Source organism: Ictidomys tridecemlineatus, chromosome 3 (assembly GCF_052094955.1).
Source record: "Ictidomys tridecemlineatus isolate mIctTri1 chromosome 3, mIctTri1.hap1, whole genome shotgun sequence".
In the NCBI taxonomy this organism is placed as follows: Eukaryota; Metazoa; Chordata; class Mammalia; order Rodentia; family Sciuridae; genus Ictidomys; species Ictidomys tridecemlineatus.
In genome coordinates this window covers 166,135,996-166,152,837 of record NC_135479.1, presented here as the reverse complement: position 1 = coordinate 166,152,837, position 16,842 = coordinate 166,135,996, and the positions used below count along the sequence as shown (strand labels likewise).

Below are 16,842 nucleotides of genomic sequence, written 5' to 3'. Positions count from 1 at the left end.
GAAGTAAGTCAGAGGATATAAAGTAGCAGATTTATAGGATGAAGAAGTTTAGAGAGATAATGTACAACTTGAGGAATGCATATAATTTATATAATATTTTATCCCCCAAGGGAAGTTCTGGTAGATGCAATTTATTCATCTTTCTATATAACCTTAAATGAGAGCAGTATGGACCAGGGTGGAAAAGGTATTAAGGGAAGATGAGGGACTCCAAGGTAATGCTTTAACAATTGTGAAATGATTCAAGCTTGAAATTTCAAAGTATTCTGGCGATTGTCACAAGTGTCACATGAAGCCTGGCATGGTGGTCCACGCCTGTAATCCCAGTGGCTTGGGAGGCTGAGGCATGAGGATAGTGAATTCAAAGCCAACCTCAGCAAAAATCGGGTGCTAAGCAACTCAGTGAGACCCTGTCTCTAAATAAAAATAAAATGAAGGCTGGGAATGAGGCTCAGTGGTAGAGTGGCCCTGAGTTCAATCCCTGGCACCCCCGCAAAAACAAAAACAAAAACAAAAACCAGTGCCACATGTGTTAATATTATTGTCTGTCACAACTATTGCCTCTCAGCTCTCTTTTTTGTCATTTGTTGTTTCCTACCTCATTGCACTCCACACATCACAGAAATAACTCAGAGATAACTCACTGCAAAAAAGATTGTGCCACTCTCAAGTACGGAAGAACTTGGTGAATGTCAGGTCCAAAGTGGTTATAGTGAAAGGGTAAAGTTTCTAAGCTGGAAAGCTTGAATTAAAATGTAAAAGATTAGGTATTATTAAGTTCCTCTGTTATACCCAGAACCTGAAATTCCTGAGATAGTTAAAACAACGCCCTACTGGCCATTTAGCCCAGGGCCCTGTGCAGTTTGTCACAGGGCCCGAACCAATCAGTTTGAATGTGTACCCTGCTTAGGAGTGACCAATCACCCCCGCCCAGCCTGTTCCCGCCAATGAATGTGCTAATCATGTCTCAGAGTTGTTGTTCAATTTTCCCGCGCCTCATGATGATTTGTTCTGATGTATGCAAAGCCCCCCCCCCCGCCCTCCCCAAAAAGTGTACTTAAGCTCTGCTTGACCTCTGCTCTGGGCTCTGGGCCGCTCTCCCTTCCTGAGTGAGCCTTGAGCCTCAGCGTGCTGAATTAGGATCCTCTTCAATAAACTCCCTCCTGCCCATTGCATGAAGCTGGTCTCTTGTGGTCTCTTTCTCCAACGATTCTCTGGATCCTTACATTTTTTGGTGCGTTGGCCGGGAAACTGAGCATCGCCGGACAGGGGGACCCAATGGACAGCTTTAGGGAGTAAGTAAGGCGCCTCTCTCTCTCTCTCTCTCTCTCTCTCTCTCTCTCTCTCTCTCTCTCTCTCTCTCTCTCTCTCTCTCCTCCTTCTCCTCCTTCTTGTTCTTCCTTTGCGAGCACTCAAGTCTGGTTTCTGGCTCAGTAGAGAGCGTAAGCTCTCAGAGCTCTGGTTTGAGGGTTAGCAGTGTGTGGCTGCCAGCGGAGAACGTAAGCTCCCCCTGGCGGTGGTGGACAGACGTGTCCAGGAGCCACAGGCCACCCCCCAGGGGACACCCAGGAGGATTCGGGGAGACGGAAGTGCCCCCCATCAGGTAGAGGGACAGACAAACCCTTGTCAGTGTATTTTGCTGCCAACCCGTCTGGCTTTTTTCCTCTGGTTAAGTCGACTGTGTGTCTTTAATTTTTGCTTCGGAACTTGTGTTAAACATTTTACTGTGTGTCTGGGATTGCGTCTCGTTGTGTTTCGTTTGTATTGTCTTGTCTCTGTCCTTGTTCAAGTAACTCCCAGTATGGGACAAAGCCATTCCACACCTCTGTCCCTGACCCTTGATCATTGGACGGATGTCCGCAAAAGGGCCCAGAATCTTTCTTTTTCAGTGGAACGCAGGACCTGGCGGACACTCTGCACCTCAGAATGGCCCACCCTCGGAGTTGAATGGCCCCCGGAAGGGTCCTTCCACCTCCCTTTAATCCGCAAAGTCAGAGATTCTGTCTTTCAGCCAGGGCCGCGTGGCCATCTAGATCAACAGCCATATGTTTTAACCTGGCAGGACCTCTGCGAGTTTCCTCCTATGTGGGTCAAGCCTTTCCTTGTTCCCACTCCTGTTCCAATCTCTTCCCCTACGATCCTATCACTTAAACCTTCCTCTCCTCCCCTTCGTCCCTCCGTTCTCCCTGAGTCACAGGATTTAACTTTACTGGACTCCCCCCCCACCTCCTTATCCTCTACCCATGCTCCCAAACCCCCAATCCATTTTAGCTGACTCTCCTGCTGCTGACTCGGTCATCCCGCCGCTAGAGGTAATTGGGTCAGACCCAAGCCCTCCAGGGGAAGCAGCGGCAACAGTAGCAGAAGCAGCAGCCCCTCCCCCACCAGAGGAACCTGGACCGGCTAAAGGAACCCGCAGGCGGCGGATAATGGAGAACTTGGAAGCCCCGGTGATGCTTCCCATTCGTCCCTATGGGCCCACAATAGATGATGGGCACGGGGAAGAGATGCAGGCTTACCAATACCGGCCTTTCTTCTCCTCAGACCTTTACAACTGGAAAAATAACAATCCCCCTTTTTCTGAGGACCCCACCCGACTTACAGGTTTAGTCGAGTCACTGATGTTCTCACACCAGCCCACCTGGGATGACTGCCAACAGCTTTTGGGGACTCTCTTCACAACAGAGGAACAAGAGAGAATTCTCTTGGAAGCCAGAAAGAAAATTCTTGGACCAGATGGGAGACCAACCCAACTTCCTAACATCATTAAAGCTGGCTTCCCCTTAAACCAACCCAACTGGGACCCTAACACCTTTGAAGGTAGGGAGCATCTGTCCACCTATCGCCAGGCTTTTGTAGTGGGTTTCTGAGCGGCCGCTAGGCAGCCAACTAATTTGGCCAAGGTAAGAGAGATTATTCAGGGACCCAATGAATCTCCCTCCATGTTTCTGGAGAGAATTATGGAAGCATATAGGAGATATACTCCCTTTGATCCTCAGGCAGAGGATCAAAAGGCATCTGTTGCAATGGCTTTTATTGGGCAGGCTGCCCTAGATATTAAGAAAAAGTTACAACGTTTAGATGGACTACAAAATATGACCTTAAGAGATTTGGTCAGAGAGGCTGAGAAAGTATATTATAAGAGAGAAACTGAGGAAGAGAGGGAACAGAGGAGGGAGAAGGAAAGGGAACAAAAGGAAGATGAAAGGAGTAAAAGGCAGACTAAAGCATTGGCTAAGGTCCTGGTCACAGCCACAGATAGGCCAGAAGTTGGAAGGCAGGGAGACAGGAAGGGATACCTGGGCCCACGCCAAAGGCTGCCCCTGGCCTCAGATCAATGTGCCTACTGTAAAGGAAAGGGACACTGGGCTAAAGAGTGCCCCCAAAAAGAAGCAGACGCGCTGGCCTGCCATGCTGACTCTAGAAGATGACTAGGAAAGTTGGGGCTCGGATCCCCTCCCTGAGCTCAGGGTAACTTTTGAAGTGGAGGGGACCCCAGTGAACTTTGAAGTAGATACAGGAGCAGTATATTCAGCCCTCAAGGCCCCACTGGGCCCTCTATCTAATAAAAGATCCTTAGTTCAAGGGGCTAATGGCAGTAAATATTGGGCTTGGACAACAAAGAGGACAATGGACCTAGGAAGGGGAAAAGTCCACCACTCTTTTCTAGTAATCTCAGAATGCCCAGCCCCATTAATGGGCAGGGACCTACTCAACAAGCTCTGGGCTAAAATAACCTTTAACCCTGATGGTCCCCATCAGGGTTAAAGGTTATTTTATGTGAAATTAGCATTGATTTTTAAAAATTGATTTGAGAATAAGCTGCAGACAGGATGCCTGATACACAAGATTTCACTGTACAGTGAAAAAAATTATGATACTTTTCTGACATAACCATAGTGTATCTATCAAAATCAATAAATTAACATTGATGAAATATGCTCTCTTTTTCTCTACTGAAAGGGACTAGAAGCGGTGACATCTCAATAGCAATGAGCTTACCTAGCTCCCAGATCTTGGTTTCTAAATATTAGTTTCCACCAAAAGGAACCAGGGATACTTGTAGAAATGTCTGACACTATGGCTGGGGAAGGGAAATGCCAGTTGAACCTGGAATACCGTCCTGTGCCAGCAAGTAAGACAGTGCAACAAAGAATGATGGGTACACATCAAAAGGACACATGAGCCATATTGAAGGGATCCTACTTGCCAAGTCTGGGACGATTTGAGAGTCAACATATATAATTTCACAATGCTACCAATTATAAAATAGGAATGCAGGAATCAATACAGATTAAATAAATAAATAAGCAAATGAATGGTGGTGAAGGAAAAGCTTATCTTTAATAGAATATTAATTAACAAGTATAGACATATTTTAAAAGTATTCTCTCACAAAATACTTATTAATTACTTAAGAAATATATTGATTATACATATTGGTGTAGTTTACCTCATTGTAGAAAACCTGGCAGATATCTTACTGAGGGATAAAAGCTGACTTTCCCAATTATGTTGTATGTCTTCTGATATAATGTACTGAAGAAAGCACACAACATTTGTATAAATGACAAGGAAACATTAGACAAACCTCAACTGGGTTTGTCTAATGTTATACATTATACAAAGAAGCTGGCCTGGGTACTTGAAAACAAAAATCTAGGTTGTGAAAGAAAGGCTATGTGGGAATGGCTAACAGACCAGGGTGAGTGTCCTAAGATTTAAAAATAAAATAAAGATATTGTGTCCACCTAAAACTAAAAAATAAATATAAAAAAGGGCACAAGACTCTTGGGTTAGAGATGAAGGAAAATTTATCATTCACAGTAATAGTAGTAGCCATAATATCAGCATTTCCTGATAATCAGGAAATGTTGAATCCTATAGGATGTCATAGTGAGGGCCAGATGATGCGTTAACATATAAGTGGGCTGTTAAGTTTAAGAAAATCCCAATATTTCATAATGGTTACCAGAAAACTTTTCAACCTCTGTTCTAGAAGGAGGCATTGTCTTTATTATTAGACAAAAGTCCCTCTACTCAGGAAATAGACATTGTTTCTATTTTCCAAGGATGTTTGCTCTACAAACAATTATGAGAAGATAGTATGAAACAAAGGCCATCAGTGCTTCTGTTAATAAGACAGGCAGAAACTGAGTCATCCCTGGAGAATTGCTTCCTAATAACTTTCATCCTTTTTCTTCATACCATCTTTACTTGGGGCAAATTTTATTGTTGAGTATAATATTCCATCAACCAATCTGATTGAGGCTACCATCAACAGGACTTCAAGCAACAGGAATCCTGCACTACTGGCCTCAAAACCATCTGCCTCCCTGTCCAGGCTCCTGGCTCAAAGTAGTTGCACAAATGCCCCAAACCATTAGGATCTACCTTATAAAGTCAAGTGACTTTCTCTTTGGGTTTCTATATTCACCTTTCCACTTTGCACATGATGTTAATCTAGATTTGGCAGAATGTATTTATTAGTGATTGTACAGACTCTTCCTTGATCTGAAAAGAGAAAGTTCTTCATCCATAACAATTATGGCCAGTGAACTAAGTCTGACCTGAATGCTTCTGAGGACCAAGGAGGTATCATTTATGACTTTATTAAAGTAGGGGTAAATCTTGCAACATCTTTTCTAATTGGATGAGTGGCACTGTAGGAAAAACTTTTGGCAGGGTGTATATAAGTAATGAGTCACTTATGTCTCTGGGAAGCTTCTCCAAGTAACCAAAGATAGTCTCCTTTTTAAAACAGATCTCCACCATGGTCTGAGTCATACATGATCTGCTCGTTGTGTTTGTTTGAACAGTTACATATCTCTCATGACCACTCCTAGGAGATAACTCACCATGTTTCTGGGCGAGAAGTACGTTAATGCTTGCTTCTACTTAACTGGTGCGGCCTTGGGATTGCACAGGGTACCCCTAGAAAGACCAGGGTTGTTGATAATTTGTTGAGAGCTACAGCCAAAGGGGCCCCAGCAAACTTCCAGCTGCCAGCAAACTTCCAGCTGCCAGCTGATGATTGGCTCACAGCGGCCCCAGCAACATCTAGCTGATTGGCTCCTCTCCGGTGATGTTCATTGGACTGTTTCCCTGCCCTTCAGACTGCCAGCTGATGATTGGCTCACAGAGGCCCCAGCAACATCTAGCTGATTGGCTCCTCCACGGAGCTGCTCATTGGGGGACTTCTTTGGCTCCGCCCACACGACCCAGCCAATCGGACTCAAGAACAGGAGGATTGTGGGAGGTGGAGAGGTTGGTGTGGGTGAGAGGCTTGTGGAAGCTGGTGGTGGCAGTTGGGCTCTGAGGGTTTTTTCCTGAGGAGCTGTTTTGTTTGGCGTTTGTAGTTCTAAAAATAAAGTTAGTTTCTTTTGACAAGTGGCTCCTGAATTGTGCCCAGCCAGACTGCGGCAATAATTGTTGGGGCCCTCAAAGGAACCTACATCTTTGGGGGATATGGGTGCAAAAGACAGTATTTTCAATGTGGCCTTCTGGCTAGCTAGTTGGTTTCCAGTTAAGTTTGAGTAATTGAGGCTAGTTCTTATTTTTGGAAAGACTTCCTGTGGTGTATCCAGCCCAACATGTTCTGTTTGTCCATGCCACTAGCTGAATGACAGTCTTACTCCAAGAGGTGACTGAAAAAAACGGAGTGAAGAAGTCATCACAGGTGACAGCAGGAATCTTCTGTTGGAAGTACAGGAGCAGGGCCGCCCCATGCTGTTTCCAGTAGACTTCTTGGAAAGGTTAAGGGGGATGGCTATCAAATCATGGTTGGAGCTGTCTGACAGAACTATAGTCAGTTACAGTTAAGATGTTTGAAACAATTTAGGAAAATGGTGTGGAGGCATTTTCCTTGCAGAGGAAATTTCCAGGTGATTATGAAGAACAAAGTATCATTAATGTGCCTCACTTCAGGGTCTAAGATTTTCTCTCTTCAGATGCCAAGTTACTGCTCTCCTTTCACTTCTAGAAAACCAGTGTGTTGGAGCTGGGGTGGTAGCTTAGTGGTAGAGCTCTTGCCTAGAATGTGTGAGGCACCGGGTTCAATTCTTAGCACCACACATAAATAAATAAAATAAAGGTCCATTGACAACTGAAAAGTACTTAAAAAAAACCAGTGTTTTCATAACTTTACCTTTATTCCAGTCATCTCCTCTTCACACTAATCCCTTTTGTCCAGAAGGTCAGGTGCAAGAGGGACAGCACATCTTAATACACAGAGATCCCTTGTGTCCCCCAGTTGGGTCAGCATAGGCTACTGTGTGTGGAATCGGTGAGCAGAGTACTCTGTCAAGTGTTCATTCAAGTGCTCACTGTGATCTATGACCATGTCAATGTACCAGGTCATGCTGTCACCTGAAAAGTGTGCCATCCCAGCTGGCCAGTGTTGTCATTAAGGGAATGAGTGACACCTCATGCCTAAGAATGCTCAGGACAGAGTCATGAATTTTGAAAATACTTCTGGATAATCTTTCACCTCCTTCATCCAGAACATTATATAGGAAGCAGCAGGAGATGATCTCTCCCTAGGGGGGCTCCATTCAATGATAAAATTGCTTTACTAAGTTGTGTGGACTGAGAGAAAGAAGGTGAGGGAGACAGGGTTAGAACCATATTTTTAAATAAAAATTTTTATTTTTAGGTAATTTTAGAAAAAGCACAAGTAGTTGGTAGAAATAATATAAAGAGATATCATGCTTCCTTTTGTTAACATTTTGTAGAATTATAGTACTGTATTCAAACAATAATCTATAGCTGAAGTTGCTGGTATCTTCAGCTTTAAGTCTGGATTATGAAACAAAAACAAACCCAGAAACTCACCATAATGTCAGTCCTTGAGTTCTGAGATTTCTAATTGGTCTACTTTCTTCTGGCAACCTTTCAGATTCTTCTTACATTGCTTCTTATATAAGTCCAGGATTTTTAGTTGTACATAATAGGAGAAATGGGGTAATTTATGTCTACTCCATCTTCCTGCAAGCAGAATAAATCTTTTCTTTCTTCTTTTTTCTTTTTTTCCTCCTCCTCCTCCTCTTCCTCCTCCCCCCTCCCCCTCCTCCTTCTCCTCCTCCTCCTCTTCCTCCTCCCCCTCCCCCTCCTCCTTCTCCTCCTCTTCTTCTTCTTCTTTTAGCAAATAATTGAGAAGGCCATTCCAGTAGTCAATAATAAATATCAGATGTCTATTGATAGTAATAAGTGTGAATGATTGATTAAATACCTGAACTGTCAATTCATTGTTGAGTGGCTTATATGATAAAAGGTGCACCATTGTGAGATTACACTTTTAAAAAGGTGAGCACAGGACACAGATTAATTTGAAAAGCCCCTCTCAATGGTTTTGTGGATTCGCCGTCAGAGGGATTAAGTGCTGGGATTCCAGTTACAAAGTTCTGCTTTACTTATTGAACAGGCACCTGAATTTGGGGGGGACTTGTGAATTATGATAACATCGCAGCCAGTTTCATAGAAACTACCCAGTCGTGGCAGACAGACTCTAAAGTGACAGACTCTAAGGTGACAGACACTGGGATTCAGCGAGTTGGCGGGCTGGGGCGGCCCAAGGCCATGGGAGTGACAAGCCGCTCAGCTAATAGGCGGCAAATGAGGAGCCCGGGCCACCAATGAGCAGAGGCTTTGCCAGTAGCATCAGCCAGGCTGATGCCCCGCGGGCAAACCAGAAGAAGCGCATCTGCTCAGCTGTGTTGAGAGGCTGTGCAGACGTCCCCTCCTGGAGCCACTTATTATTTATTCATTCCCCTCAAGAAGCAACCAGGGCCCTGAGATTAGAACTTTCTCTCCCCAGACCAGGCCAGATCCCATCCACATAGTTTAATTCTCATGGGGCTCTGGGATCAAAGGAACAGAAACAGCAACATCAAAAGCCCAGCCGCTATTTGATTTTAAACTGGCAAAGTGGTTAAAATAAAGTGTTGAGTAAACAGACCAAGCTGGGTAAGTTTTGACTATGTGCTGGTTATCAAATTTCTCCTCCTGTCATCTCTGTCCTGTCTTTATGCTATATTCTCACCAGCCCTCTCTTAATTAAGGAGACAAAAAATATCGCTTGCTGGCACAAACTGCACAGTCATTCACTTCTTTTCCCTTAATATTTAATTTTTTTGGTTTGCTCTTTGAAGTAGTTTTTGGGGTATGCTATTGTAGAATTTCCTGGGAACAAAAAATTGACTGGTATTTTGTTGTAGGCCTTTTTTAACTCTGAAGTTGGAATGTATTGATATATCAGTTTCTTTCTGTGAGAACATTATAATGTTCCTTTGCAAAGCCTGAAATCTTTATCCATCCTCCACTTTCTGTTTTGATGAAAGTTTTAGAAAATTACCTGGCTTTTCAGAATTAACATAACTTTTGCCTCCATTAATAGAATGTTATTTAGAGGGTCTAAGCAAGTTGCAGAAGGTTTGTGAAGAATAAGTCTTATGAAAGGAAGTTTATATGGGTGATTAATTTATATGTGTAATTTATATGTGTGATGGCTATAACTAAGAAAACATCTACAGGGTATTCTAAAATCAAAAAATTTAACCCACTGAAAGTCTGGTGGTCTGGTTTGATGCTCTCAGTGATAATTGTTATCCTAAAACACTGAAACAACTAAATTGTTTTGTCAATTGCTAAACTACCATCATAATTTCAGTTATGTCTCTTCTAAGTCTTTTGTTACCCACAGTCCTGTTTTTTTTCCATTTGTAATCAGATTCCTGAAAATAATTATTTTTTTTTAGTTTTTTTTTCCTGTTTTTATTGGTGCATTATAGCAGTACACAATGGTAGAATGTTATATATTAGTACATGCACCAATATAAAAATACAATTTGGCCAGTATCCTTCCCCAGTGTTTCCCCCTCCCTCTTCCACTCCTACCCCCTGCTCCATTCCTTTATTCTACTGATCTCCTTTTGCTTTTCATGTGATTACTCTCCACCACCATCTTTCTTTTCCTGGAAAGGATTCTAACAAGTACTCTTAGATGCAGATTTTTGATAAAGCTAGACTAATTTTACAGACAAATTTGGTTTTCTTTGAACATCTTTGGTAAAAATTAGAAACTGGTGTTACTGCAAAGGATTAGATGCTAACCATCACCTATAGGACAGATAGGACTGAGTTGACAATGACTTCAGACTGGTGGAACTGGTCTTCCTGGTGTTCAGCAACAGAGACTTGGAGGCCAAAGCCAGGGAGAACACAAAGACTAAGAAGACAGCAAATATGTTGGCCTTCACCTCTAAAGTCAGTCAATGCTTAGGAGACAAAATGGCTCTGGTGAGTCACTCAACCTCCTGAGCAGTGGGATTATGGGGACCCTAGAGATTGAAGAAATCACAGGCTCTTTTCAAGACCCTAAAAAGTAACCCTGGAGGAGCCCTGACTGGAATAGAAAGGAAAAAGGTTGATTTGGGGCTAAAATAGGGGCCATTTTCTCAGTATTGAACACCTGGCTGGGAAGTATAACCAAAACAAATGTGCTATGATGAAGGTGGAGGAAAAATCAAATAGAAGCCATACATGCATAATAAGGCAGAAAGATACTGATCTTATCTTTTGGCGAATGTGGATACCTTCACAGTTGAGTTGTAATACACTAGATGTGGTAATAATTCTAGTTTCAAAAACTATCAAAGAACTTAGACCGGTTTTTTATTGTTTGTTTGTTTTTTGGTAATGGGGATTGAACCCAGGAGCACTTTACAACTGAGCTACATCCTCAGCCCTTTTTTGAGACAGGGTCTTGCTAAGTTGTTTATGGCCTTGCTAAGTTGCTGAGGCTGGTCTTGAATTTACAATCCTCCTGCCTCAACCTTCGAAGTTGCTGGGATTACAGGCATACACCATGGTGCTCAGTTTAGAACTGTTTTAAACTAGGCAAAGTATAATTGAAGCATCATTCACCAGTAGTCTGAGAATTAATTTTGATAAAATAACCATGAATCAAGAGGCTATGTAACCTACTCTTTATATTTTATGGCCAAAAAAAAAAAAAAAGAAAAGAAAAAGAAAAAGAAATCCAGGTTCAGAGAAGTTACTTATTTATAGTCATGATTTAGTCACCAAAATAAAGTAAACCTTATAAGTAATTACTTGATATTACAGGTGGGAAATTGCTAGAAGGAAGAAGGGTGAGAACTGGAGAGTGCAGAGATTGAACACATTTGCTGGAGCATAATGGCTTAATAGTAGTCCACAGTGGACCCATATATAGCAGACAAAAAGAGCTGAGGAAATATGATGTAAGAAACCTTGGTGTATGTCTGAGAAAACTCAGTTCTAGTTTAACTGTGTTTATCAGCCTAAATTACACCGTATGTTGTGTCACCAACAACAATGAACAGAGGCTTGTACCTAGACCCCACTTCCCCAGTCAGCTAGTTTGGAATCTCTGGGAGAAGTCCCAGCCTTTTCATTTCAGAAATGTCCCTGATGCTTTTTAAAGCCCAACCAGGCAAGAGCCTCTGAGTTAGAGATTATAGGCATGTGTAGGGAAATTGTAAGAGATAAAAATAGCTTAAATTAAGGTAAGTAAGCCAATTTAGAAGAAAGCTAGAGGTATTAAGGTCCTCAAATAGCATGTGGGTTTGTAGAAATGAAAAGAAGGGATGAATGCAAGAAGTTTTACAGCTGGGAAATCTGTAGGACTTTGCAGTTATTTACTTGTGGGTTTGAGATGAAGGAAAGAATTGAAGTAATTAAAAATAATATGAAGGTTTTAGGATTAAGAGTAAATGAGAGTGATAGTTCTGTTTAAAGAAATGAGTGAAGTTAGTTTTGAGTATGTGGGACATAAAAACCTATGAGTTCTATTGGGATGAACACTTAAAGTACAAGTTGCCAGCATATTGTTACAAAAAATGTCTAAAATTTAAGAAAGGTTACAGATGATTTATCCACATGACAGGATATCCAGAGTTTAGATCACTAAGGAAAATTTAGGAATTAAAATATGTTAGAGATAAACCTTAAGAAATTATCTATTTTTAAGGGGGCAGAGAGTGGATATACAGCCAATAGGCATGAAAGGTGATCAAAGTAACATGGGCACTGAGAAATTGACACAGTTTAAAAGGTAAGGAGGAGACTTTTCAGTATGAAAATTAGTATTAAGGTGTTAAAACCTTCAGAGACTTCCAACTAAATTTGGTAGGTGGTATTTAGATGAAATTGTAATGAAAACCAGATTTAATGAAATTGAGTGATGAGAAGATAGAAAAGACATGTGGCTAATGATTTTAGATCATTCATTCTAGAAATTTTGGGAGGATAGGAAAATACTTAGAGACAGATAACAACTGGGAGGATATTTAGAACAGAAACTTGAAACTTTTGGAGGAAGTAAGCAAGGAGAATGAAACACACTAGAAAGGAGCAACCCTCCTCAAAATGTGTTTTTCTGCCTTTAAAAAAAATGTGCTTTGTGTATGTGTTTGTACATAGGTTGCTATTTCAGATGGCTGAAGCTGCCTGGAGCTGTGGGACCAGGCACCATCGTACCCAGCCACTTCCCTTGGCTGACAATCAGCCACAGCCACTGCCCCAGGAGGCTATGCTGGGCCATGGAACAAGGTGTAGAAGTGATCCAGTACACTGTTGCTGTCCCTGCACTGGAAGGGCTGTCGTGATTGGCAACTATCACATCATCTACTCTGGCTAGAGGCTTCCTCTTCAGTATTCCTGCACAAGAAGCCCACTCCAGCCACCAGCCACCACTCCAGGAGATGAAGCTTCATAAATTGTCATGGCAATTACCACTTTAGCTACAGATGCTCTAGAATACCCCCCCCCCAAAAAAAAATCTTGTCAGGACACTCTGCTTTCTCTGTGATTACATCTGCTGCCACAGCAAACACCATCCTGTTTTAGTTGCCATGGCAACCACTGCTTCAGTCACTGCTGCTCCAGAGGCTTCAGCTCCAATCACTCCAGAGGCCTCTGTGGCACCCAGTAGGTGACTCCCTTCTAGCTTCCTGGGTTGGTGGGGATGAGGACTTCCCTTAACCCCTGATAACTGAGTACAGATGAACTCAGATCACCATGACTAGCCTGATACGCAAAAATTCTACAGGAAATAGCCGACTGGGCATGTGCTGGAGCCCAGCTTGTTACCAAGTTCTTCCTTGGCAGGATAATGCATGAACAACAAATGACTGAGTGACTTTATTAGCTGTCAGCCTATTCTCTGGGTTCTTCTCATTTTGTCTCACAGACACCTTATAGGGTAATGGATACTAGTTTTTTCCCATTTTGTAAATAAGGTATACTGAAGCCCAGAAGGTTAAGTAACTTATCCTAAGTTATATAGTCGGGAAATCTGAATTTATTTTTTAATTATTATTGTTGTTGTTGTTATTGCTATTATTATTATAAACATATTAATTGTGTAAGTTAAGGGGATTCACTGTAATGTTTTTATACATTCATATATCAATCATCAATCTATTCTTCCTCCTACTCTTTCCCTCCTCTCCTCCACCCTTCCCTCTTGGCACTGTTCCAAGTCCCTAGTAATCCCTTTGCTACTTTCAGGTCATCTTTTTTTAGTTTCCACATAGGAGGGAGAACATGCAATACTTCTATTTTTGTCTCTGGCTTATTTCATTCTTCTTTGCAGCTGAGAATATTTCTATTGTGTATATATGCCATATTTTCTTCATCCAGTCACCTGTTGATGGGCATATATATACAATAGAATATTGCTATTGCAAATAGTGCCACAATAAACATGGCCACAGGTATCATTTTCGTGTGCAGACTGTATTTCCTCTGGGTATATATATACCCAGGAGTAGAATAGCTATATCATATGGTAATTCTAGTTTCCATTTTTTGAGGAATCTTCATATTGTTTATTACAGTGGCTATACTAATTTACATTTCCACTAACAGCATACAAGGAAGAGTTCCTTTTACTTGACATTCTTGTCAGCTTTTGGGGAGGGGGTGCTGATAGCCATTCTGATTGGAGTGTAAAAGCTTTTCATTGTAGTATTGATTTGCAATGATATTCAGCCTTTTTATGTACCTATTATTTGTATTTCTTCTTTTGAGAAAGGTGTATTCAGATAATTGATCCATTTTTAAATTGAATTATTTGTATTTTTATCAAGATTATTGTGTTCCTTTTATATTCTGTATATTAATCCTCTGTTAAATGAATAGCTGACAAAGATTTTCTCTCATTATATAGGTTGTTTCTCCACTCTGTTGATTGTTTCCTTTTCTGTGAAGAAGATTTTTAATGTGACGTGATTCCATTTGTCAGTTCTTGCTTTCGTTTCCTGAGCTATTGGAGTTCTATGCAGGAAGTTGTTGCCTGTGCCAATATCTCAATGCATTTCCTGCCGCAGTCTGGCTGGGCACAAATAACCGAGCTGCCACAAAGCCTTGTAGGTTCAAACAGCAACTCTTTATTCCCCAACTCTCACTGGCACTGCACACACACTACACGGGAATACATACCTTCCACTGTGCTCCACACACCTTCCAGTGTGCTCCGCGCACCTAATCTTCCCCAACCCCCCACGAGAACTGCACTGCATGAGAACACCAAAGTATCAGGCGCCCGAGGCACATTCCCGGATTTCCATATACAACTCAATCAATCCAGCATCACAGCAATTATATATAGCTTAACTCAAATCATCATCTCAATGGTTCACTGGCATCACCTTTCAACCATTCCCTCTGGCAATATGCCAGGCATCATTCTGACTCGGCTGTGGCTCTCAACATCTCCCCCCCCTTATGTTTAATTAAACAACAGCATGTGGCTTAGGGACCATGCCTGTCTTAGGTTGTCCAATACTACATATGGTCCTTACCCATCATCGGATGAGCTGACCTTAAGGTGTCAGCCTCCTGACTTAGGTTGGTACCATTGCAATTGGATCTTACCCATCATTGACTACCGGTCCAGCATATAGCCATAATTGTGGATAGGCCTTTGTACCAGTGGCCTCACCTCTGTTGGCCCCCAAATTTGGCCTTTGCACCAATGGGAGGGTGAGGTTCTTTGCCTCACCTCTGTTGGCCCCAAAATTTGGCCTTGGTGCCAGTGGGGAGGTGAGGTTCTTTGCCTCACCTCTGTTGGCCCCTAATTTTAAACCATCACAAGCAGAAGGGAGGAGGATGTAAAATGCCACAACACCAAGCCAAATGATGGCTCTTTTTGGAAAAATTATACCATCGATGACACCATCAGCAAAGATGCCCCAGCACTACCACAATTTGGTGCACCAACAGATAGTTCACAATGCATACAAGTGATACATAGTCTAGGCAAGTTCTGCAAGCAGTTAAAAGCAGAGGAATCCATCAATATGTCCATTTCCTCCCAAAGTAAATCGACTCCTTGATTGAGCATCACTTGTTGAGTTATTATTCATTGATGCATCAGTTTATACAGTTTACTGTGATAGCTATCGAAGAAGCTATAGTTTGGTTTTATCTTTGTCTTCAGTGGCACTGGGATGAAGATAGGAATTCTGGCAATGATGGCTAAAAAGAAATTATGTAACATTCCAGCAGGCACTAAGAAAACAATTTTCTGAACAATTTACATCATCCTGAACAGAATTATTAAATATAATGAAAAGGAAAAGTGAAAGTAAACAAACAGATCTGTTAAACACCTTTAAAAACAATCCTCAACAGCTATTTACCTAATTTAAATTAAACCATTTAAATGACGTGAATAAAAAAATATTGGATCCATTTTTTCATGAGCACTCATCATATATGATATATGGACATACGCACATACATACAACACAAAACACTAGTGTGCACACATGATACAATACATACAACACATAACATAATAAAGGCCTTGTAGCTTTTTACAGATGAAATCTCCATTACAGTGTTTAAAACTCCACAGTCAAAAAATAGAACTGATCAGTAAACATTAACCTAGGTCTGTATGAGCTCAAAAAATAAAATAGAACTTTATGATGTAGGAAAAGGCAATAATAAAATAGATATTGAAAAAAACATCCTGGTTACCACCTGGGTTTGACTTTTTTTTTTTTTTTTTTTTTTTTTGCTATCCCATCCTTCTTCCTGTAACTTGCATATGGGTCTCAAGGTAATCCCACAAACAAGCCCCAAGGTCTTTTACATTTGAAATAGGCCTTAATGGTGTTCATTATTCATTAGCCTCCAGGTGTGGGAGAATCACTGTTGCAGATGTAAGAATAGCCAAGCTGGAGTTCTGGATATCAGCTGTTATGGATTTGAGTCAAATCATCTTCTTTTTGGTCTGTAGAAATCGCTTTGGTTAGTGTCTCTGGAATCCAAATCTGCTGCTGTTCTCCCTGTGGAAACACACAAACAGAACCCCGAATCCAGACAATCACTGGGTCAGAACCTTTCCATTGTCCTGTTAGAATATCCTTCCAAAGTACCTTAGGCTTATGTACATTTTTTTTGATACATATGCCTTTCCCCAGCACTAAGCCCTGATGAATCAAATTTAAAAAGTTTAGAGTAAAAAGGGTTATTTTAAGTTTATCTTTGGGGGATAGATACCCCTTTCCAATTCCCTCTTTTTGCTTTAATAAGTACATTTTAATAGTTTGATGAGCTCTTTCAACTATGCCTTGTCCCTGTGGATTGTATAGAATTCCTGTTATGTGAGTAATGCCAAATGATGAGCAAAATTGTTTAAAAGACATAGAGGTATAGCCAGGGGCATTATCTGATTTAACTGTTTTGAAATGCCCACAGTGGCAAAATTTTGTAAGCAATGAGCTATAATATCTTTAGTTTTTTCTCTGGCATGAAGGGAGCCCATCAAAAATCCGGAAGAAGTATCAA

At 41.4% G+C, this 16,842-nt stretch overlaps 2 protein-coding genes across 18 annotated transcripts in view; both read left to right on the top strand.

The window, feature by feature from the left end:
- LOC101955320 (transmembrane protein 45A) overlaps positions 1 to 16,842 on the top strand; it is a 135,758-nt gene that overhangs the window by 60,808 nt on the left and 58,108 nt on the right. The gene's annotated exons all lie outside the window — the stretch shown is intronic.
- LOC120884495 (uncharacterized) lies at positions 1,044 to 16,019 on the top strand. The gene is made up of 2 exons (XM_040270474.2): positions 1,044 to 2,820; positions 12,463 to 16,019. Exons 1-2 carry the CDS (start codon positions 2,244 to 2,246, stop codon positions 12,645 to 12,647), a joined length of 762 nt encoding a protein of 253 aa, XP_040126408.2. The 5' UTR covers positions 1,044 to 2,243; the 3' UTR covers positions 12,648 to 16,019.